Genomic DNA, 25,958 nt, shown 5'->3' on the forward strand with positions numbered 1-25,958 from the left:
AGCCTGAAAGGACAGTTGTACAGTGGCTCAAGGGAGCGCAGATTAGAAGGGTAAGTACTAGATTAAGGTCCCAGAGTGGCATGATGAAGGCTGAAGGTGGAAATGTGTTGCAGGGCTATTTAAAACCTATGTACAATGGGGGATTTGACTAGGGGTGGCTAATCTGGCAACCGCACAAAGGCTGTGATGGCAGAAAATTAGCCCTTGAAGGTGTTCAAAGCAAGACAAAGAATGAAGTTATTGAGGGAGGGGAGCAGAAAGAGGGTAAAGCTGCCTCTCTTCATACCATGCCACAAACGTGTCCCAACGGCAGGCATATAATGTCTTGGTTGAGGGATGCCTGGCTGCCAGAATAACATTGAAGACTTTGGAATAGATCTGTTACTTACTGGCTGAATAAGGATAGATGGTCCCTCGTCAGTCTGTTGCAAGTGGATGGCATGGGTGAAACGGTAATCACGAAGGGGAGGGAGTAACCCCTTCGCACAATCTGGAGAACCCAGTGGTCTGATGTTATCAACCTTCAGTCAAACAGATGATGCCATATCATGCCTCCCACTGGTTGCCCATGATGGTTGGAAGGTAAACTAAAGAGGTTTCCAGGTGGTGACTGCTGGGGGTGTGGTGGACTCTGGCTGCATGACCCATAGGGTTTGGGGGTACCACCTTCTTGGCCACACAGAGGCCGGGGATCTTGCGTGCCATGGTTGCTGGGTGGAAAAGGATGCCCCTCGAAGCCCCTTCCGTGGCAACAAAAGGAGAGAAAGGCGGACAGAGGTTGGCTGGGCATGACCGTAAGGGAGGCTTAGACATCCCTTGAAAAGACAGTCATTCTCAGAGAGGCTTGGTGTAATAAAGCCACCAATGAAGAAACCACTCTGCATGGCAATTCGGTTGTATCCAACCCGCATCTAATCATGAATTTGGCTAAATCTCTCCCATCTGCCATAGCTTGAATGAGTATGGCCCAGGCCTCCTTGTGGGCTATGGGCAGCACCTGCGCAACCGAAGCCCACAGTGCATGGGAGAATCGGCCCAAAACGCACGCAGAGGTTCACGAACCGCAGTGCCAGGCTGGTGAAAGAAAACATTTTCTTGCCTAAGGTGTCCAGCCTCTTGGATTCCCTATCCAGTGGGGTAGTAGGGAATGCTCCGGGATTACACAGGAAGTGGAGGCTTGGGTAGGATGTTGCGCAAGGAAATTGGGTTCTCCTGGGGTGGGTCAATGAAGGCGGGCAATTGTCCTGTTCACAGGAGCCTCTGTGCTGGGCTTCGACCAGACCCCAAGCAGGATGTCTGTAAGGGCTTCAGTAAAAGAGAGAAGTGGTTCAGAGGGAGCACTCCTGGCTGAAGCTCCTCGGTCAAGATGTTAGTCTTGACTGCCACTGAGGGCAGACTATGGTCTAGGACCTCGGCCGCCCTTCTAACCACCATAGCGAAAGAAGCTACTTGCTCCGTGGCCTAGGTAGGAGAGAGTATGCCAGCATCTGAAGAAGTGTCCAGTTCTCTGGTGTCCACCAATTCCTCATACCAGTCCATGTTGGGGTCTTGAGGCTGGAATTCCTCAGGGCCCGATAGCCCCTCCCATTCCTCCCCAAGTCTTAGCCTCTAGGAATAAGGCTCAGGCTCCGGTCTGGAGGGCAAGGATCCCGTTGGCGTGAGAATCGACGTCGTGTGATGCCCCTCCAGCTCCGTGTCAACATTGAGGAATAGATTAGGTACATAAGACCGCGAGTCAGGGAAGTTGGAGGTGGTACAATCGGCACCGATCTGGATCTATTCGTGGATCCAAGGGGCTCGATTGGTGCCGAGGGCGGACCCACCAGTGGTAAACCAATAGGGGCTCCTCCCGAACCCGCGGGGCTGGAAGTCATGCCAGCAGAGTTGTGCTGCCCAAATATGAGGTGCATGGCCTCATAAAATTTGCGGAGTTGGGCGGGGGCCACTCCGGCTCTCAGAAACTCGGGGAGGCTCGGAGCAGGCCCAGGCATAGGCTCAACCGTGGAGACAGGCCTTGAATGATGACGCTCCCTCGATGGAAGGGGTGAAGTTGAAGATCTCTTCAACTTCTTACTTTTCTTTCTTCTGTTGAACTTACCCAAAAGACTAGAAGACTTCGACCATGACGCAGATTGATGGCTCCGCAACCAATCCCGGGACCTTCCTCTTAACCAGGATCGAGACCGTCGTGGCGTTGCATGTCGAGCGGCAAGGAGCTTGAGGGACCTCTAACTCAAGGCTTTAGAGTTCATGGCGCAGAGTCGATGTAGGTCTTTGCATTGTGGTCGCGCTCCAGGCACTAGAGTCAAACAAGATACGGGTCCGTCACCGACATCGGTCGGTGACAGGCGCCACAGGGCTTGTTGTCAGCTATCCTAGTGGACATCTCTGCCCCACCAGAAGAAAGATTTTTAAAAAAGACTTCCACAAAAGTCAAAAAAAGGTTTGTCAAAAAATTACTAGTGGAAGCTGTCTCCGGATCTGCAATGACTGCCGGAATTGATGTCAGCGTGCTCGGGTGCCGCCAATACAGGTACAACAAACGTCACTTCCGGCTTTTGGCAATGATGACAATGCCACACAGAGCCAAATGACGCCACCTACCAGCGCACAGGGGTACTGCTCACGAAAAAGTTCCGGATCCAGTCTGACGTCGGGGGATAATTCTAAGGAAAGACATCAGCGACTAGAAGTCTCTATCAGATAAGAAGTGGTTCTTGAGGTGGTCTGAAATCTAATTGTCTTGAAAAAACAGGATACAACATAGTTGTGTCATCCTATGTTTCCTTTGGTCTGTACAGCACAAAAATCTAACAGCTTCCCAAGAAGTTAAGACCAGGTTGAGTCACAACCATTTGAGTGAGTAAAGACACAGGCACCAGGCGGGCAACTAGAGCCAAATTTCGGGGGAGGCTGAAAAAGATTTCGGGGGGGGGGGCTAAGTCTTCCAGCCATAGGCAGAGTGGCTGTAAGAAGGGGCGAAAACGCAACAAGAGCCTCATTAACGTGTAAATGGTCTTTTAAAGACCCGAGAACTTCGTGAAGTACTCAGGTGCGGCTTTAATTAGACGGACGCCAGCCCGCGAGGCTGTCTCAGCCGGGCTGACACACATGACGGGGGTGGCTGAAGCCCGGTGAGCCCAATGGGTGTTGCGCGCCTGACAGGCACCTAGATGCACAAAGTTTTTAGAAAACAAATGGCACAAGAAAATGTGGCTAAAGTAATATCAGTTGAGGTATTTCATAAATTAAACAGAATATTTCACTCCTACATTTTGCTGGAGCATATTATTGAGCTCACCGAGTGACACTGAAAGTGTTTGCACCCAGATCATTCTGCTATAACTTTATATACAATAGATGGAGTGGAGACACATAGTAACCAGCGATACGTTTTAACTATTGATTAACTACATAGCAGAGTACAGTATTTATAATGGCACAAAAACCAAGCACCAACATTTCTTACACCTCTAACAGGGCTCAGATCAGAGATCTCCCATTACACAAGAACGAGGGACCCTTTCCAGTGGTATTTGAGCTGGCCCAAAACACCACGAGAAAAATCAAAAGGGCAAAAATAATGCACATGAGCTTAAAACCACACAACTAGGCAGGACCGCAGCTCCTTGTGAATAGCAAACAAAGGTCACAAACCCCAATAAGAGAATGCTTAGCAATAAAAGTAAAGTAAGGAGCACACTTATGAAGGTTGAAAGAATGCACAAAATTATAGGGTTTGCAGTCTCTGGTGATCTGCATGAGATATTCAGCTGGACCTCAGGGAGTCCCTTGGAGTACAGCCTGAAAACACAGAGTGTACGACTGTTTGGAAGCAGCACTGTTATAAGTGTACTCAGCATTGTATTCTTTGCAGTTTGTCTACAGCATTCTAGGTTTGCCGTACCTTGTGCGCTCAATACCTTTGAAATAGACAGTTAAGTATAACGTTAGCAATAGGAGGCAGACAAGAACGCAATATTCAAAAACACAGGGCCAAACAAACAAATGCCACGTGGCATTGGCGATTCCACATCAATTAGAGGTTGTTTGTGATTTCAGGTCATCCACGAAAATCAATGCACCATAGACACTTCATCCTGGTTACTTCCATCTACTGAAGTGACATAAGACTCTTAACAGAAATATCAAAGTGCTGCTGTTGAGGAAGGGAGTACTGATCATGGAAACTGATCATGGAAAGGTGACACAAAGAATTCAATGTGTGAGGTGATACAGGATCCACAGGGGAAATTATTGAAAACACCCAGTGAAATTTATGCTGGATAGTAACAGGAATCAAATCTACCACAGAAAGACTGCAGATATAACCAAACACGTACCATGGAATTCACTTCAAGTACGCCCAAAAAACTACCCTAGAACCCATCCTGAAATTGGCAGGAAATCTACCATGAAATACATTCCTGAGAGGATCGTGAATTTATCATGGAATGTATACATCCTAGAGAGGATTCTAAAAGTTGTACAGAATCTACCCCAGATACAACTGAGAATCTACTGTTGAATCCACCCCCGAAAAAATCAAGTATCAATCCAGATGTGAAAGTAAAATTTTCCAAAGATTTCACAACATACATGACTGAAGATTTACCACATAATCTTCTCGAAATTAGAGATAATCAGGAATGGATCAACGCTAGAGGACAGAAAATATAACACAAACTCTACTCCAGAATTAATTTAGTATCTACCATAGGATTCATTCAAGATATAACTGAAGAACTACACAGAATCCATCATGAATATTATACAGAGAAATTAAGACATCTTGGAGAAATAATCATTAAATATGGGATCACAACAGGTACCCAGATCATGTAGGAGAAGCGTCATACTATTGCTGAGCACCTAAAAACACACACAATTAATAGAAAAGGGTATTGACAAACAAGTAATTCTGTTTATTTGTGACCCTCACTGCTTATTTGTGAACAGATCTGAGAGAGGAATGTGTGGTCCAACTTTCCACATGAGACAGAGACCACGGGCCTGATTCACAAACTGCATTTTGTAGTATGTAAACAAGTACTACAGTGGTACCACTTACTAAAAAATGCAAACCATAAACCTATGGGTGGAGATATCCACCTCTAATTTTCTCCTTCTATATGGGGAGATCTCCACACATGTAAGTTTACTACTTATTAGTAAATGCTGAAATGAGCAATGCAATCGTGAGAACATGGAAAATATCTACTACCATTTGGCAGAGGTTTGCGAAGGCATTTAGGGAGGGAAAATGAGAGGCTAATGGAGGGTTTGCTAATTCAAACTCACATTCACAAGAGTACAGTACTTTTAAAGATACTACAGCCCTAAATGTCACAAAGCAGTAGTAAATATACTCCTGTGCAGTCTTGGTGTCAGCCTACCACCTCACATGGCCATTTACATGTACTGCAACACATTTCCATTAAAATTAATGAGGCAGAAGCTTAAAGTAACAACCTCAAATGAAATACAACGTTTACATTACACACACACAAATGTATAAATTATGCACACTTCCTAATAAAATATTTAATTACATTTCTAAACTTTTATTACAAATTAATTAGAACACAACTTTTAATTAAATTTACTAAATCATATCAAAAAGAAAAATTGCTAAAGGGTGACTTTATTTTATTTCAAACTTCATATTCATAAATAAACGAATATACTTAAATTATTTACATTGATTTTCAAAGGTTAATGTGCTCTAATGAACAAATGACTTACCTTCGGTAACGCCTTATCTGGTAGAGACATGATCTAGCTGTATATTCCTTACCTTTTAATTTTCCAGGCGTCACACTAGAACTGGAAGATTTTTCTTCTAGTAATACCTCTGCACGCCGGTAGGTGGTATCGGTTGGCTCTGCGTGGCGTCCAGATAAGGCGTTACAGAAGGTAAGTAACTTGTTCATCCTATAGAGACACCTAGCCACAGATTCCTTACCTTTGGATAGATACTCAAGCAATAGCATCCCCGGAGGAGGGACTGCGGACAAGTTCAGACTAGGAAATCCTGCAATACTGAATGGCTGAAATGGTCGGTCCTGGGGTCTTGACTGTCTAGGCAGTAATGTTTGGTAAACATGTGCAGGGATGCCCACGTTGTAGCCTGACAAATGTCCAGGACTGGGCCCCACCGTGCTAACGCAGCGGTAGCAGCCTTAGGTGTGGTGGAATGAGCTCTTAAGCCTTCTGGAGCCTGCTTCTTTGCCAGAATGTAGCAAATCTTGATGCAGAGGACGGCCCATCGCAAGATGGTCCTCTTTTGCACCGCCCAACCCTTCTTCGCTCCAACGTACCCCACAAAGAGTTGGTCATCCACTGGAACTCTTTTGTGCGGATACGGTAGAACGACAATGCTTTTTTGGGGTCCAGATGGTGGAGTAGCTCCTTTTCTTTAGAGGTATGCAGAGGAGCGTAGAAAGGGGGCAGGTTGACAGATTGTTCACATGGAAAGGTGTAACCACTTTCGGGAGGACAGAGGCTCTAGTGGGAAGCGGCAAATTGTCAGGTAAAATTGTCAAGAAGGGAGGCTTGGATGATAAAGCCTGCAGTTCACTCACCATTCTGGCAGAAAAAATCGCCACTAAAAAGGCTGTTTTGATGGTGAGCCCCCGGAGGGGACAATTATGCGAGAGCTCGAAAGGAGCATGCATGAGGAAGGTGAGAACCAAATTAAGGTCCCACTGAGGTATAATGAAAGGGGTAGGTGAAAACATATGCACAAGGCCTTTCAGGAATCTATGTACAATGGATGATTCCAATAAGGAGGTTTGGTCTGGCAACCTCAGGAAGGCAGAGAGAGCCGAAAGATACCCTTTCAAAGTGCCCAGAACAGAGTCCTGCTGTGCAAGGCTCAAAATAAAAAGCAACACATCAGAAGGAGAAACAGAAAGAAGGTCAAGAGCACCAGGTCCAATCCCCCTACGGGGACAAAATCTAGGGTAGGAACAACGCTAGTTGTCGTGCCACCCTACGTCTGAGCAACGAGGTGCTCTGCCGTAACACCCCCGTCAACCCAGACCTCCTAACCCAGGGGTCTCAGATCACTAGGCTAATTGGACCTGGTGTTTAACGGGAAGGCTGGCTACTACTGCATTACGCCACTTCAAGAACCAGTAGTGCTAGAGTTGAGATTAATTTCTGTAAATCAAACATGGTCCTGATGAATTGCCATTAGACCCGTTAAGGGCTTCCTTAGGCAAGAAACGTGTCGACCTCATGCACCACACAGGCCCTGTAGGACCATTGTATTCAGACAGGGCTTCCTGATGTTAGTTAGGCTAGTGCACCCTAGGATTAGAATTAAAGAAAAGGGCAGCCCTAGATCTATTTTAAATAACACTACTCACTCACTGCATTACCGAGTCCACACACCCCCACACACCAAATGGCTTCACCAACTAAAAGATTTCCGCTATAGTGCCCCTTTGCGGGTGCCCCTCGGGCATTGCAGCACCGGCCCAACGAGGAGCAGGCCCAATGATGAAGCATGACATCCTCTGGGGTGCGTGAGGGCACTTCTTGACAGACCTGAACCCTCCCTCACACTTAGGAACTGCACACTAGTTTTTTCTTCAAAAAACAGTTCAGAGAGCTAGTCATAATACAGGGCAAGCCTCTGTACAACGAGTCTCAAGAACAGGAAGGTTTACCTGCAGATTTTACAGGCAATGTTAGGAGCGGGATAAAAGTTAGAACAGTACTTTCCCATAAGATACACCTAGAATCTGGAATGCCATGAACTGAATATTACTCTGACCCTTGCTATTTCGGTACACTTCATTCCAAAACATATTGTACGCTTTCAATGTCTTACTGAACTGTTACGTAAATGCTTGTGAAGTCCGTTCTAGTACTGTGTGAAATGTGCCATGTAGAGGTACATGTCCCACAACTTGTAATAAATGTCAATGTGAATATCTGTTACAATCGAACACTATTCATAGACTATTTGACTTACTATGAAAAATCCTAGCAAAATGATAGAGTAACAGTTTATCTGTGTGCTGAGCAACAAAAAAGCACCGGCAAAGCTAACAGCTCTAGCCTTGGCAAGGCTGCGATATGGTTTTTATAATTTACTGTTTTTGTAAACATATGCATATCAAAAATGTTAAAGTAATAAAAAGTAAAAATGCTGCCTTTTAAAGGTGTCATTCATATGTCCGAAAATAAACAAGTAAAAACTACTGGCCGCAAAAATAAAATTAAAAGAATAATCTTAAACTCAATGCTGAAATAAAGGCAGAAATTGGCCCATCAGCCTTTTCTGTGAAGGGGAGTACATTTTAGGTGGATGTCTACACGTCCACAGCTAGATGTCGTCACTGATAGTGAAGAGAGCCAATGGTTTTGCGTGAGCTGACCCACTGCCCAATGCTTGATGGTTGGTAGGGGGTAGCAAAATGTGAGTGACACTTTAACACACCAATGGATGATAAGGTTGACCAAGAGCTTTGGTATGTGTACATAGTGCTATCATGAATTGTTTGGAAAAAAGTAGGCTGAATAACCATTTAAACCTGTCTGTTGGCCAGACCTAAAATAAATAAATTTAAAAAAGCTGTCTGGGCTAGACTTGCTTACATTTGTTACATAAACTTTGTTTCTTCAGTATGCTTGAGAGGGCATTCGTCTCTCCTTTTCACGGAGTTGAGTTGCATTACAGAAACCCGTGTATAATGTTAGTCTGCTGCAGTGCTATACATTTCATGGTAAAAGTCTTGGCCTATAAAAGAAAGTTCTGTGACCTCTGACTCGTATTGAATGCAGCTTCCAGTACTTGACTAGGGGAAGAGGATGCGCCATCCCACAGATGGAACAGCAAAAACAATCCTTGCTTTCCCAGGTGGAATAGGGTCGCCCGTCTGCGCCTTTTCCAAGAAAGCTTTCTGCTCTCTCTAAATAATTCACCGGCCTTCGCTTTACCGTCCCATTCCGTTGCAGTCTTCCAGGCCTCTCTGAATAATTCATGGGCTCTCAGCCTGCTCAGAAAAAGGCGACCGGGATCCCGGGATGATTCGGCTCCCGTCGAGACTCGGCAGGGATATGAGGTCGCTCCAGCTATACTCCGAATTTGGAATTTTTCCCAACACAGCTAAGTCAGCAGAGAGTCAGATCTGGACTTTTCCAGCATCGCGCGAAAAGAAACTGATTTTTACAATAAAAGAAAGGATTTTAGTTTGCCAAGATGCATGAATAAATGCCGTTTATGGGAGAACGGATAGGTAACTTTTCTAGCATTGTAAAGTCACTTTTCGAAGATCTGTGGCGAACTAGAAACAGGCGGACCGTGGAAGCAATACGATGCTTCTTCTTGCTTCAAGGTTTTCATTGGTTTTCCCGCGTTGCACTTCTCTCCTCTGATGCTCAACAAAATTCCAAGAGTTTGGAAAACTAAGTATGTATCAAAGTACACACTTTGCCACTTCAGGCTCGCATTCTCTACTTTCAAAGGAGGAGCAGTGCCAATTTTAACGGTTGTTGAGTAACTCTCCAAACATTTAACATGCGCAATAAAAACATTTCATTCAAAGTCTGGAGCTGTCCTTGGGTAGGTGAATTTAAAATCCATGTAGACAAACAATGGGAAGCGTGGATATAAAGCTGACTTGAAGCTATCCACATCAGCACAGAGAGAGAAAGAAAGAGAGAGATTATATGTAGAAGTCAAAGAGAAGGCAAGAGAGTCATATGAAAATACGGAATCAAAGAGATTACAGTTTGAGAGAGTGCAATAAAGAGAAGAGAGTCATGAAAATATAGAAACAAACAGATTACAGTTTGAGAGAGTGCAATAAAGAGAAGTGAAGAGAGTCATGAAAATACAGAAACAAAGAGCTTACACTTTGAGCGATGCAATAAAGAGACGGCTACAAAAAGTGAAGTAGACATAGAGGCACAACTAAATAGACACACAGAAAGCATAGGCAGATATAAATTATAGCTGTTGAGCGTATGCAATTGATTTCCTTTAAGTAAACAGCAAGGCATTCCTTTGAGGGCGCATTTGTCCCAAAAGACCTTGACGCCCAGGGTTTTTCTAAGGATGGGCAATGATCTTAACACACACGAGTGCAGCTGAGTTAGCAATTCAACACAGGACTTGAGGAGTTGGGCTAATCAAGGTCCTAAGTGTGTATCAATAAACTGCTCATGAAGCGGGCACCCAAAACAGCTTCTGCGCTCTGCAACCAACTGCTGATGGGGCTCACACCATACAGCATTGACTGCTCATCTGTCACCGACTAGAATCACAGGCCCAAGCAAACAATGCTATACGAGTCAATGAAGCACATTCCACCAAAATCAGGAACTACTTATCGGAACAATAAAACATCCTCCACAAACAATTCTAGGGCTATTTTGACAAAAAGCCAATTTTCTTTTGCCGATCAATGCTTGCTAGCTATACTTGGTGGTTTAACTCGGTGCGTTTCTTTTATCTTTCTTATTTTGTTTTCTTGATAGAGTATGTTAAAAATACAAACATAGATTCAAATATATCTGCATTTCAGGATGACCGATTCGAAGCAGAATATAAACATCTCAGCAACTGATTCAGCAGTTAGAAACATAAAAAAATGTTTACATATCAAATTTCGTTCGAGTTTTAAGTTGGACTCCAAGGTGGAAAATAGCAGTTTAAACCCAATAACAATGTCAAAACATTTCATGATGATGGTGCGGCTAGCAAACAGGAAAATCATTTTCTCAATGTTCGTTGTTCTGAGTCCAGTAAAATACAAACTGACTCAAAAAGTTGAAATGCATACAAATGAGTACATTTGTCGTTAGTGTTTTAGAAGTCCAAGTATTTAGCTTCAATTATGTATATATGCAAAAAATAAACATAACATAATGCCTTTTCCTTTGCTGCTTGGTTCTCTGTTTGGATTGCGCTCAAATGGCCATTTTAAGAAGTGTGGCCAGCCCCTGTTCTCTCTAAATCACCCACAAAAGGAAACTCAGCATAACATTTTCACAAAAAATGGCAGCTAAGAGTTAAAAGACGTGTCCCAGACTATCTCCAACACGTCCCTCTTGGCTGCTTTCAAAAGTTGGCAAATATCGAGAGGCAGGCTCAGGCCGAGCAGGAATAAAGCCAACTCCCATCTTTTTTTTCCTTCTCTCAAACTCTCTCACTCACTCGCCCTCTCTCCGTCTCCCTCCTTCCCAAAATTCACTGAAAACCTGGCAGAGAAAGGCTGCCGAACGCCTGAACGGAGAAAGTGCAAACAGGCAGGAACTTTTTCCAAGTTGTCTACGGAGCAGATGTAGTAGAGAACGCAGACTTAAAATTTCATGCGTGAAAAAAACACAACAATGCCCCAAAAGCAACAAACAAAGGAGGACGCAAGGGGCTGGCATCATCGCTAAAACAAATTTCGCCAGGGCTTCAGCCCAGTCTGGATGTTGCCTTGCCGCACTTTTAACGCTTCGAGTACCAGCAGCCATTTTACTCGGGCTATGGCCAACTCTCTCACACAAAGGCCTCTCTGTTTGCCGACCAAAGTCAGCATTTGAGATGCATCTATCTGTTTACAACCGTCCACCGGTCCAAAAACAGATCATCAAAAGGACAAAAGCGTCACCGTGGCAAGGGTGCATCTGAAAGGAGGAGATGTTTATCCCACCCTGCCCTCACCACCAAAAAGACACGTTTTCATCTGCTGCTCACTACTCGGGGGAAACACTGCGATAACTTGAGTCATTTATGAGAAATTCACAGTCTAAAGGCAAATTACACCGACGTGAGGTTTTATTCTCCGATTCTTTGTTTGAAGAAACTCAAAACACACCATAAATGACCATAAATTACATGTTTTCAAACTGCGGAACTTGCACAGAGTTTGACCATTAATAAAGACACATAACGCCATTATAATACAGTTTTTTTTTTTAAGAGTTGAAGAAACCTTTTCTGGAATTAGAAAAGGTAAGGATCTGAACAGGTACTGCTCTAGAGGTGCAAGTGTATGGCCGGCCTATGACCACTGGAAATCTCTATTTGCACAAAACAATCGGCCATCGATTTTCACTCTATTTGCACAGATTTTCATCTGGGAGGCACACACCAGACGTTCTGACAGTATCACAGTGTTAGATAAGTGAAGCATATATTGCAACACAGTACACCAAATTGCCTCATCATGGAATGAGAGAACTGATATTACTGACAGACCAGGTCATTGGTTTCACGCAAAAGGAGATTGAAAAAAAAGAATCCGTTTATCACATTACCTCTAATAATTTGTAAAGGAGAAAGATCCGGGGGGTTTCTTTCAAAGTATCCAAGTCCACACCAATCCCTAAAATCTCATTTGAAATATATTATCCAAAAAACACTTTAATAGTAGGCTTGCATTACATGCGTTGAGTTTTGACAGTCAAAGCCGGAGATTTAAAAAAAAAAAAAGATTTTGTGGAAATGAACCTTTTGGCCTGATCCAGGAAAATGTCCTCTTATATGCACAGCTAGAATATGAAAGCATGTAAAAAGTTGAAAATGAACTCTCAAAAACTGACAAACTAGAACAAAGCATGGGGACGTTGATACTCCTAATCCTAATCCAGAAGGGACTTTCATCTCTTCAGCACCACATTAATAAAAATAATGGGATGTTGCTGCTAAATTCAAAACAGTCTCCTCTCAATCATCTACTCCATCCACTTTTTTATTTAAATGTTTTACTTATGTGGTTTGAACCATGGACACTACTAAACACAATCACCCACAGACGCAGCAGTTACTCTATAGTTTGCTTGGTGTCTTACTGCTAGCTCCGGTGTAGAAGAGGAAGATTTTTAGACAAGTAGGAACTCACAACAACATTATTTAGGAACCATGGGAATATGGTTCCAGCAGGAGTTTGGAAATCTCACTTTTAAACATACCCTTGAACACCAGAAAAGACAATGTAGAAAACTAGGGTCCACTAATACTGGGGAATAGATGAATAATAGAGAGCCATGCCTTTTAATTTGCAAAATATCACACTTATGACATGGGACTGAACTCTTTGTACAACACCAACTGCCTCTGTGGTGGAAGGGTCTGCACATGGCCTTTAGCTAAGCCAGTATAGCAGAAAATGTCACAAAAGGTTGACGCAAACCAGGAAATTCAGGATGGGACTATTTAATGTAAATGACAACAACTTGGTGGCAGGTGATCTAAGTGAATTTGCCACACTGTCTGCAATTTGTCCAGTATTTCAATTGCAAAAGAATAGGTGCCAGGGCAAAAACCTTTCCTGAGAAGCACGGGGTCCTGTGATATCAAACATCGGGGTGCCAAATACCAATGTTTCTAGTTGTGATTAGAGATCATATCTCCTTAATCCACCAACAGACACCCCCTGCTTCTTTACCTAACTCTTGCAGGTTCTTTTTTCATCCCTGCTTTCTCCTTTTCTTAATGGTTTTCCATGGTACTTTTCATATTTCTTTCCCCCTTTATTGTTTTTCTCTCTCGTGCTTTTCTCTCTAGTGCTCTGGATCAAAGTCTGCTACGAAAAAATACGTTCTAGACCCCAAAAATTAGTACAGGTAGGACTCACCTACAACCACTGGCTAAAATTAAGCACTAGATTTGTCATACTAGATGTGAGAGATCATCTGCCTTTTTTGTGGGTGAAAAGATATAAATCGTGATTGAGGCAAAACTACTATTCTTAAAATCAGCTCATCTGCAAGTTACAAAACAAAGGCTTATCACATAACCGGCGTATCTCACTTCACTGGGGAAAGCTCATCCAGGGTGGCTACAGTCTATACACAACCTCAAAGTAATTCAGGCTTTGGAACTATATATCACTACCAGATTTCTGTCGCCAATTTGGAATTGTTATACTTTATAAATGTATCAGGAAAGGAGTATGATATTTTGGATAGCTCTCCAATTATGGAAGCAAAACACATCCCAGGGCAGCGGGAGGACTACATTTCTGAAACATACGTGCCTTTGTGCTGCATTTACATAAAACATACAGGGCTAACCCCTGAAAATGTTTAACTGCTGGAGATGGGCAAAGAAAAGATAGTGCACACCGATGACCTTTCAAAAGGCATCTAAAAAATGCCCGGATATGAGGTATGAATGCAGCATTGCTAAAATGTGGGCCAGATAGTCAGGTATGCAAAAAACTTACAAGTGAGAATGGCCCAAATGAAGGTCAGTGGAGGGTGAGTGCATCACTGAAATCACTGGTCTTTTCACAGGCAAGTAGAAGTCTGGATGGAAGCTCAGGTGCTCCGCTTTTCTATGCAGAATGAGCGGACAGGAGGGAGACGTTTGGACACTTGGGATGCAAGGTGTGTGGTGTTTTTTTTTTTTTTTTTTAAATCGTTAAAATTAAAATCACTCAGTTGCGTCCAAAGTGACGCTTTGATAGAGTGTCAGTACTTCGAACCAGCTCTGTTAAGTTCATAAAACACATGCATAACTTATATCGGCTAAGGTCTGAGGTGTTTATTACTTACATATAGAAGGTGTACGCCTTTCTTTCTTCTCACCCTTGCACCTCCCATGCAAGAAGGACCACTTCAGAACATTACCTGTAATTCAATTTTGGGGGCAGGAAAAATTCAAGCCTCTGAATCTATGGAAGACCCAGTGCTAGAGGGGTATGGACATTAATCACAAAGGCCAACTTTGTGAATTGCGCGCTATTGTGTTCCAATATTCAGTTGCCACACGTGGCTAATTTGTCACAAAATGTTTTAAAAACAAATGCACAGCTCATTATAGAGAAGGGTTGTATATCTTGCCACCTGGCGTTGAGCTATTGCTGTTCTGATATTTAATTTAGACCGCTGCAGTAAAAAAAAAAAGACACCATGCCTAGCTAACCAAATACCTGCTGTGGTTATTGCATACCTGTGGGACATTATAAGAAGTAAACCAAATGTACACAACGTAAATAAACGCAAAGACTCACTTCAGGTCTTCTGTAAATACTGCAAGCAGCACAAGATCTAATTTGGTTGATAGATGTGGGAAAGGGAGATGGAAAAGAAAATCCGAGTGTTACCAGCAAACATGCAGTAGGAAAAACCACAGAAGGAGATGCCACCAAAGCCAATGAAATAAAAGGTGAAAAGACATGACCACTAATTTGGAACCAAGTCATTGCCATATGTAGAATAATGAGCGGACCATCATGATACTCAAAAAAAGTGATCTGGTGGTTGACCTTGAAGTCAAAGCACAAGATATAAATAAGAGCTGTTGCCTTGGAGTGTCTTTTGGTGAAATGTTAACTTCGGGGTGTTCCATTTACTGATGGTAGAGACAGGGTGACTGATGTGTTAAAGTGTAATAAAGATTTTGAAGCAGTGAAGGAGGAAGAGACTGGATGTTTGCTGGCACGGATTAAACAATTTTTTTTTTGCAGGCGTATAACATTGGCAGTCCTAAATCAGGGCGCACAGGCTCTGGTGAGCAGTGACTGCCAGAGTCAAAACGGATGGTATAGTTTAAATGGGGCATGGGTCGACAGATCTGGAATGCAAATGTCTCTTGTGAAGAGTGGTACTATGGGTTGAATTAATTTTGGAAGCTTAAGAGTAAAGTGGGGCAGGGTATTCTACGTTGCAAGAAGAGAATGTGAAAAGAGTGAATAGAATGGCAAGGGAGACTATGGAAGGGGGTAGCGGTGCTCTGATGATTGAAACTTAAGTGCAGAATAATGTTGAAAAGTTGCTGACTGTGGGGGATGGTGAGGAGCAGGAAGAGAATTTAGAAACCCAACACAGATTCCAAGGAAGGGAGCCTAAGGAGGAAATCAACATTTAGAAATACAAAGACATTATCTTGCTGAGGGGGTAGGTGACCGAATTAAACAGCAGTGTGAAGATAATGCAAGGAGTTCTGAAATTGAGTCTGTAGGTATTTATATAGGAATAAATGCTTAAGCACTATATATGGTACAAGTAGGGAGAGGTTAGTTCTGGTTGGGTTCAGGTTGATGAGGGGGTCAGAAGCAAAGAAGCAAGAGCATAAGCAAAATGAGTTGAAAGAATCAGTGGGGCCATGGTGAGAAAGGTATGAACAGGGGTTGATGAACTAGGTGATGAGACCGTCATCATAAAAAAAAATATAAAAAGATTACCCAAAATATTCACCTGAGATTGCACTGTACCAAGAGCTTTCAACCCATCTAACTAAACACCAAATCATATTTCCTGCCATTCTGAGATTAAATCAAGGCTTATTTTCCTAGTTCGAACAGGATAACAATAACATATTTACTTCCTCAGTGTACTGCCACCATATCCTCCTCACACCCCTCAGTTCACCACTTGTGTCTGCACCTTCAAACCCAGATCCCTGAATAGAATGGACTCGTGTCTGTTCATGAAATTCAGCTGTCATCTTTGCTTCTCAGTTAAGGAATATACAGAATGCACCACTGGCCATCTGGGTATGGCCCGTCCTAAAGAAACCGCTAAAATAAATAATCAATAAACACGTTCAAGGTCAACCAGAACACATGAAAGCAGGTTTTCTATGGGCGTATGGGCAGATTTTCCCCTTCAGACCAATTTCAATCTATTTTCCTAATCGTTCAGCAGTGGCAGCAACAATTGGCAGGGTCTAACGAATCAGAGATGAATGGAAGAGCTGCTAAAGCTATTTATAGTTATTAAATCTGTTTGGATCGCACATCTAACACCCATATTCTCCTAATCCCACTAAGCACGCACAACACGAATTATACTGCATTTAATCTATATTCACAATATGTGCTCATGTATCTTGTAATAGGAGGCATCTAATTCCGAGTGCGGGAGGCTCAGATTCGAGGGTCACGCAGCATTGCGATTTTTTTTTTTTATGTGCCACTGATGCCCACCACCCCAAGGTCCCAAATATATGAATAGGTGACTGGATTCACGTGTCATGTTTAATGTAAAAGTGGCATTTATCCCAAAAAGAGAAAAATATAATCTTTCTTAACACTTATTTGTACCAAGAGTGGCACGCTCCTTATGTGTTCCCAATCTTTGAATCAATGAGAAAACAGGTCTAATCACATTAACTTCGAAAAACAAATCTGCAGGGTCCTTTTGGAATGTGTCACAAAATGCACACAAAAGGTTAACATTCGAGGGTGAGGGCGGATATCAACTTATTTTCCTGTGACTATTGCATGGACTGATCTGCCATTCAGTGGATCTACATGTTTTCTACATTTTGAGCAAGGGAGAAGAGGGCCACTGAGATTTTGGGCATTAGTTTTAGTTAGATTCAATGAAGATCCCGGCAGATTATTGTTTTTGATGCCCATTCAAAATGTATTTGACTTCGTTAACTTTAAGGACTACCCCACAAACGTTAGTTTATAAAGAGAATTAGCAAATATTGGTTCATTGAGCTTGGAATTAAATCTTCTAAGAAGTATGCAAATCTGGCAAAGGTGAGCCACAATTAGCGATCCCTAGTTATTAAAGCAAATGCAATGTTCTTTTAATAAAAACAGAAGCCTAATTGCAAATAAACCAGGTACAAATTACTCTTTTAAAATATCTATCCATTTCTATTTAATTTCATTAGACATTCATCAAGGTTAGATGTTCAAAACCCGGCTAGATATGTAAGGGCCAAAAATGTCTGATCTGTCTTTATAATTTAAATTTTTGAATTTCACCCCGTTTCTCAAGAGCAACCGGCAACATCCTGATTGGTAGTAAGAGCTTAGCTAACACACAGATGTATGTGCCGAAACTTTTAATTAGCCTCTTCTGTTGTCCCATCAGGTAGGCTTCCAAGTATAATGTCATCAATACAACAAACCTTTTTGACACATGACCCGGCGCCAATACCATAGGTGATAACAATTTGGGAAACTTACTTGCTGCAGAAACGTCACCAAGATGGGCAGTCTAACGAAAATTAGGCACTGAACCCAAAATGCAAAATGATTCTGCATCAATGTTGATATTTATACTTATTAAAAACGTGCATTTTTTTGTAGCTTTTAAAACATCGTAAAATACGGTTTTACATTAATTGTCATTCAGTAACTGTCAAAAGATTTTAATTTAGGGTTCTCAATGTCTCATGCTTGCATGTGAAACAAACCCCTAGTGAGAGGCAAATTAACCACTTTTCTATCCAAGGGAATCAGTCGGCAAACTCCAATTATGTTCAAATTTATCCATAATCAATTCAGACTTTATTTGCCTGACCCAGCATAAACCAATCAACAAATGATTACAGTTAAAATGAATGGTGAAAACATGCATTATTGTAGAGCACCACTACACGCATAGTCTAGGGCACAGTGAGTCCTATCATAAGATATATGGGTGAATCAAGTTCAACCTTTAGGAAACTCAATAGAAATTTGAGCAAAAGAGTACAGTTTCAGATGGAAACATATTCACCGAAAACGAGATTGAAATGTAAAACAACACCATTGGAAACATTTAGCAATCCTGTCAGTGAAAAAAAATATATAGAAAATGTAACACAACTATTTTTCACCTGTCAGTTTTCCCTAATGTCATTAGACTAAAATAAATAGACTTCCGAAAATAATATTTGTGTACCAATGTAAGACATAGATAAAGGCTGTTAGCCAGAACTTGATATGGGAGATCTCAAAATATAATACAATAAAGAAGGGTTTTCACTCAGAAACAGTTATGCCTGCCTTAAAAAAATTGAGATTTTTGAAAATTGGAAGATGTCAATTTTGTAAAAGAAGAGCATAACAGCATAACGTTTGTGTCTGTAGAGGTTAATATGCTGACTTCAAGTGATAGCCTTCAAAAGGTGTAGTGGCAACATCGATTGATATAAAATTACTTTAGCAATGCACAAAAGGGTTTCCATTAAATATGTTAGATCTGAGAGAAAGATTTAAATTGATATAGATTTTTTCCTCGATTCCAATCAAATTAGTGTTTTATCCATACTGTTTACATATATAATAACTATTGAAAAGCACTGAATTGACTCTGCACTCGGATGAGCAACTCACGTGAACATGAGCTTTATGGAAAATAAAATAATTCTATTTTTCTTAATTTTGGGCCGGTTTTGGCAGGTAAGAGTTTTCACTTCAGGCACACATTAATTTTCTATTCGGTAGTTACAGATAATAGCGCACTTTGTATTTTACAGAAGTAATAAAAATGAAAAAGGGACAGTAAAATGCCATTATCTCATCATAAATCCGACTGAACTCTCAAACACAATACAGTATTACCACAAATATTATTTTTAAAAGGTCATTAATGAAATCAATTTAGTGTAATTTTGGTAACAATAAGGGGCATAATTATAAACAGGCCCTGATAATTATCAATAAGTGTACCAGGAAGTTTATTTCACTTCTTTCAGTTTTGTCCCCTTTGGTTTTTCCTTCCTTGTGAGCTCTGCCATGAACAAGTTGCAGTTATTTCATAGTTTTATTCATTTCCATCAATTATCTTAACATGTATATCGTTATTGTTTTTGTTTTACAGAGGACCATCACGATACAGTATCAGTGATCAAAAAGAACTTCTAAATCTTAAAGAACATTTAAAGAAATCCAACTGTATCCACAGCTTCAATTTTTCAAACAATTACGATTTTGAACAGCTTCTTTATAAAAGAAAAAAAATCCTATTCATAAAACATTGCAGTCCCAACCCCAGATACAACAAAATAAATCAGACATACCGTTGCACAGCTGATGACATCATAGTTTGTTTTCCTGTATTGGTTTTCGTGCATCTGAAACAAACAATGATGTCATCAGCTCTATGGCGATATGATCTTTTTGTTGGGGATAAGGGGAGGGGGAGGGCACTTTTAATATTAGTAGCAATATTATTGTTAAGCAAAAACATTTTTCTACGCATATTACACGGAAGGAAACATTGAAATCGAGAAAAGATAATGACATTCACACTTCTGCTGCAATATCACAATTAAAAATAGTCTCCAGTTTTGCCCATTGCAACCCATCCACAAATGATCCCTACCTGACGCCTGACAATAGTTTGGTTCACCTTCCTGGCATTAGAGGGCAGGTGAATACATTTCTCTCATTTCCCTTAAAGCCATACCTTTTGTTTAGATCCCACTTAACCCTTACACCGGAGCTCTCCAAATTAGTCAGATCTTGCACCTGTTAGTGTTTTTCTGAGCCTCTAGATCTAAAATGATCCACATCATTTAAAAACGCGGCTAAAATGTACATATTGAGCCTTTTCGCAGCTAACCCCCCCTCAGGAATTAAAGCAATAGCAGTTTTGGACATCTGAAGATCACTTCTTGGAGACATCATAGTACACCATCAGGCAGTGAAATACGCATTACACTTTTAATCCAGGAGCCACGGAGTGAAGCCAGGACTCAAATTGTGGTATCTAAAGAGCCTCGCCAGTTTACTATACCAATACTTGATGAATAATTTTCCATTTGGCGACACTTCGTTTTATTTTTCCATTATAAATAAAATAGAGGGGGGCACACGGGCTCTCTCCAAGGGCTTATTTTTGCCCCTGGAACCACACCTTCCCAGGGGCTAATGCTATTATATAGTGGGAGATTGCACGGAACCCCCGGACCTTGGGTCCACCATCTCCTCCAGGCTATTGTGAATATTTAGCAGGGGTCTGTATGACCCTCACGGTCCCCGGGGACCACCACCTACAGGGGCTATTATTAGATTAAAATATAGGGGGGGGGCACTGTGGACCCCCACCCAGGCCCCAGGGACCACAACGTCCCAGGGGCCAATTACTTTTTAAAATAGTGGGAGGGGGGGGCCAGACGGCCCCCCTCCTTGCCCATATACGGCCCGGGGACCACCACCTTCACAGGGTCGGCCCGTGAAAAGTAAAGGAGAGGGCCCATGCGGCCCCTGCTCCTGGAACCATATATGGTCCTGGGGTCTGCCACCCCCCAGTGCCGGCTCCTGCTATGTCCCGGGGTGCCCACCCCCAGGACATAGATGTTTGCTTTGGCTTGGCAGGAGCTGGGACAGCTCCCGCCAAGCAAAAGCAAACACTCAGCTTCCAGCAAGCGAGAGATATCAAACCACTTCCGCTTGCTGAAAGCAAAGGTTTCATCTCTTTCCTTGCCCGCACACATGTGGGCAAGGAAAGAGAAGCAACTATTGATCTCCCACGCAGGGAGCTGCATTTCCAGCAGCTCTCTTCATGCAAGAGCAATGCCAGCTCCCGCAGGAGGCAGGGAGCAGGCTGGGACTGCGTGGGGCTTTAGGCTGCCCCTGCGGTCCCATAGCACACTGAGCTCCAGGACAACCAGAGAGACATGGCCGGGCACCAGGGGATGGGTCCCAAAGTCTGAAATCTGCCAAGGGATGGGGACGTTGACAGTGAGGTGCACTTAAAAAAAAAATATGTGGGTTGCAGAGCACACAGAGCAATGGTTAGGTGTGCAAATTTTAATTGTCATTATATGCAAGAGTGTGTGATGAAGGGACAAAGCCATCAAAATATTGACAGGGCGAAATTTAAACAAAATTCAGTTTGTTCAGATGTGTTGGCGCTTTGTGTGTGTGAGGGGCAATTGGTGAAGTGAAGGAGTTGCAAGTAAGCATGTGCATGAGAGCAAACAGAGAGTGCTGAAGAGGAAAGAGATGAGGTGTAAGAAATGCAGATTGGGTGTTTAAGAAATATATGAGGATAAAAACAGCGTGAATGTCTAACAAAGAGACCGTAAAAGAGAGTGATGGGAAGGTGAGAACAGTATTGATTGAGCACTCCGAAGGCCTTGCTCTTTCCAGAGATCGTAGTAATGTTTATAGATTTAATTTGCGGTCTGCTTAAAAAGTTTAACTAAATATCGCCCGCTATAGGTGCCTAGCCAGATTTTATATATATATATTTTATATAACCTCCACACCTCTATCTGGAAAGGAGCAGAGCTGTTGTACTTCTCAGGAGGCGGGAGAAGCCGGGGTGGTGCCCATAGAGGTAGCTGATGAGAAATTCTTTGGGCAATGATACATGTATGCCTTATTATGGGAAACGGCCTTTACAACGAGGTTTTTACAATATTGTACCTTTACCACGCATTTTTTACCATGCATGTTTTTAGAACACATATGCTTTTATAGAGTATGCCTTTACTATGCATTTAAGGTAAGTTCAGGGGTATGGGGGTCTCCCCCCACAAATACATTTCTTATATAAACAATGTGTGGTAAAGGCATACGTTGTAAAAGCATATGCGATCTAAAAAGATGCAAGGCAAAAGGTGCGTGGTAAAGGCATGCAGAGTATTTCCCTGCATTGTTCCGTCATACAACTGTTAATATGAGCCTATTACATCAGCCTATATAAACACAAACGACCCCCTCAGTCACAATGTGTGCAGTTTGGCGGTTGGAACTTTATTCAATATTCACGAATCAGAATATATGAACATAATCCTAAAACCAATTGGAAATACAGTGAAATATTAAAGAAAATATATCTCATGTATGTTTACCACTTAAAGGACAATTGGAGAGTTAATGACGGTAACAGCAGTGATGTAAGTGAAAAAGTTTAAAAATAAAGATGTGGCCTGCAAAGCCATAGAGGGTGATGACAATGGGGATGGGGGTCTGCGTGGGAAGTGTGCCTAGAAAATGCCATGAGGTTAGTATTCACTGCTGATAGCTATAAAGTAAAAAAAAGAAAAAAAACTGAAAGTTGCGGAATGCACAGTGCTAGTAGGGAAAAAACACACCTTGATTAAGGTGTTACACATGATGTAGGGCCTGCTGGCAGTTTATATTGATTTTGCATGTGAAAGAAGCAATCGCCGATTTTGAGATGGTCAACTCACAGTTTTGGAAGAAATTAAAGTAGTCGAGGAGATAGCAGAGATGGGCTTTCAAGCATAACAGTCAAATGGCAAAAGGAGTTTAGTGACAAGCTGGATTATTCAGACAATGAGAGAGAGCCCGTAAGGAATTTAGGGCCAGATGTATCAAAGGGTTTTGCCCATTCTGTGTCTATGGGAAAATGTGTTGATACATATGGCCCTTAGGCCCTAGGAAAAGAATGCCTAGCAGGCCCACCCTTCCTCGGAGAATGCATGAAGCAGAATGTGTCTAAAAGACTTGCGCCTCTGTGCTAGAGTCTCTTCCAGAAATGCTTTTTTTTAAGTATAGGAACTGATTTTCAATACACTACTAAGGGCCCGATTACTATAACGTAGGAATAGGCTCCAACCCTCGGTCGGAGCCATTCCTACGGCATTGTATTTGGCTGTTAGGATTCCTTCCTGACTGACCCATATTGATGGGGTCAGTCGGAAAGGAATCTGAACCAGATTTCCGAATGGCCATCGACAGGCTCGGAGAGCCAGTCTGCCATTTGAAAGCCTCCAGTAATCTCTCGGGTGACTCTTTCCGCTGGAGGGATCACAATGGCAGATTCTCACAGCCTTTCTGTGCCTGCCTTTACGACACAGAAAGGCTGTAGGAATCCCACTTTGGGGGCCCCCAGCAGGGCAAGGCCATTGTATGGTGGCCTAAGGGGCATCTATGGTGCCCCCCTGATGATCCCTGCACCCGGTGGCAGGCACCTTGAGATGCCTGCCACGGCGTGCAGGGATGACATCCACCTCAACTCTTTACAATCAGAGCATGCATTCCGGTTGGTTGCATGCTCCCATTGTAAAGAATAGGAATGCAACAGAACAGTGTTCAGTCGCATCCTAATTGCTGGTTTGAGACCGACGACAGGAGGTCGATCAGTCCCAGTTCACAAACAATGTCGGAAGGACTCAGTTCCGTCCGACATCGTAATCGGAGCCTAAGTATGTAAATGCCAAACCCAATAGTTCGCACCCACTTCGACATCTAGTTAATGAGGGGTTGAGAGCATGCCATGATTTTGAGGCTGTTGTAACAATTAGGAATTGGAGGTCATTACTTGCACAGCTGCCAGAATGCCTCGTTCGTAGAAAAGCAAGACGTGACAAATTTCAGCAAGAATTGGATGAAGATGTGGGCAAAATTTTGCCTTGGTAGTTTTCCTATAGAGACTATGGGTGTAAATATCACACTGTGCAATGTGTGCAGGTGCAGAGATAGTATCAATTGAAAGTTCCAGACTATTGGTGAAGGTTGCTGGAAAGTGACAAAAGTTGGACAAAATGTTTGGAGAATTTCTGAAACGTGGTAAGAGTTGGGACAAGCATTTTCAATGCAATAGGTCTCGCATTTGCGAGCGTTTAAGCTATTGGCATTGTAAAAGACAATGCCTTTTATTTATGTATTTTTAAAAGGAACACATATATAAAAGGCATTGTTATTTTTAATGCCAAGAGCTCAAACTTTCGCAAATGCGAGACCACTTTAATGGTGGTCACTCCCCATTTTTCAGACGCTGCTTGCATATTCAGGCTACAGAGAGCAGCGTCTAACCAAAGGGGCGCGGGCAACAATAAAGTGAAAGCGCGTATGGCACTTTCACCCAAAGGGAAGAAAAAAAATATAATTTCAAAAGGTTCTATAGCGCGGATGGTAAAGTGAAAGCGGCCTCACTGGTAATTAAATGATTAAATAAGCATGGCCGCTAAAGTGAAAGGTGCCGGGCTGGTAATTTAATAAGCGTTGGCGCTAAAATAAAAGCGGCCCACGTTGTATATTAAATAAGCGCGGACGCTATAGTTAAAGCAGACTGCGCTGTAATTTAAATAAATGCATTACATATAAAATAAAAGCAGGAGGGTTCTGCGATGTCGTGGGTGAAATAGGGGAAGAGAATTAAAGAAAATAGTGTTCACCAACTTACAAAAAAGACAGTGTAATAACAAAGTAAAAGAGCCAGTCCTCATTGGAGGTTACAAATGAAGACAAGGCGGTACTAAGGAGGGACTAACAAGCCTATGTACAAAGCAGAAGCCAGCATTTACGAAGGGCAATGACACAAGCTAATGACAAATATGGGTGGAGAGTGGTCGGGGCTTGAAGTGCATACTCCAATACAGCATGCACACAGAGCAGCGCATGCATTGCCCAGGCTCGACCTAAAAAAACAACAGAGTGGAGAAAGGAAATTCTAGAAAAACAGTAAAGGCCTCAGCATGGATGTGAAGAATCCATTTCGGAGCTATTGTAACTGTCACACCTGCAATTTTCACTTCTACCCTTAAGGTACTGAGCCTCATGTATTCACACGGCAGTCTCTGTTCCTAGAGACAATCAGATGCCATCTAAAGAGAGCGGTATCGGACAGATTTCTACACTGTGCTTCACTGAAGAGCACTAGATACAAGGCTGTAGCCAGGTAGAAACTGGGAGGCATATGTACAATGAACTCGGAATTGTTTATGTGCAGGAAGGTATCCCACATAATCCAGACTGGAGATTTGCTGTTTCTATGTGTGAAACAGCAAAAACAAGAAGAAATTAAAAATTTCTCCTTGTTTCCCCATGTTAAGACCAGATTTTTATTGGTCTTAATTTTGTCCCTGCCCTATATTTATGCCACCCTTGTAAATGGGGGGCAGTGTAAAAATCAATGGGTGTTGCGGCGGAAAGCCCACCATAACACCCATTGCCCTCCCCTTTCATGCAAAGTGTAGCGTGAAAGCAGGCCTTATTTACAAGGCGGAGTTAAGCCACGTCAAGTGATAGACTTAACGCCACCAGAACGTCTTAAAAAGTGACTCTCTGGTGGCGTTAAGTCCTTGTTCATATGCCCCTGGATTTGGCCGGGCCCAAGTGTCAATGAGCTCTGCCCAACCTTGCAATTTAGAGAACCACGCCCAACTGCAGAGTGCAAGAGCAAGAGGGACGGCTACCAGTGACAGCCAATAACATTGATATTATCTCCCACCTGCAACGCTGTGCCCATGAGTCTTTGACTCTCCGAGACAGCCCACGGTAATAAGACCCTTACCTAGTGCTGAAGATGGTAAGGGGGGGGGAGCGAGCAGGAGCGGGGCCTACAGCGAGAGGTCT

At 42.5% G+C, this 25,958-nt stretch overlaps 1 protein-coding gene across 26 annotated transcripts in view; it reads right to left on the minus strand.

Moving 5' to 3' along the window:
• Nucleotides 1-25,958, minus strand: part of NFIX (nuclear factor I X) — a 1,406,323-nt gene that overhangs the window by 760,076 nt on the left and 620,289 nt on the right. For 15 of the 26 annotated variants that reach the window (XM_085600617.1, XM_085600611.1, XM_085600595.1 and 12 more), the window contains one exon: nucleotides 19,703-19,756. The exons of the other annotated variants lie outside the window; for them this stretch is intronic. In XM_085600617.1, coding sequence (XP_085456743.1) covers nucleotides 19,703-19,756 — 54 coding nt within the window. The remainder of the gene's footprint in view (nucleotides 1-19,702; nucleotides 19,757-25,958) is intronic. 26 annotated transcript variants of the gene reach the window in all.

Source organism: Triturus cristatus, chromosome 4_2, assembly GCF_964204655.1.
Source record: "Triturus cristatus chromosome 4_2, aTriCri1.1, whole genome shotgun sequence".
Lineage (NCBI taxonomy): Eukaryota > Metazoa > Chordata > Amphibia > Caudata > Salamandridae > Triturus > Triturus cristatus.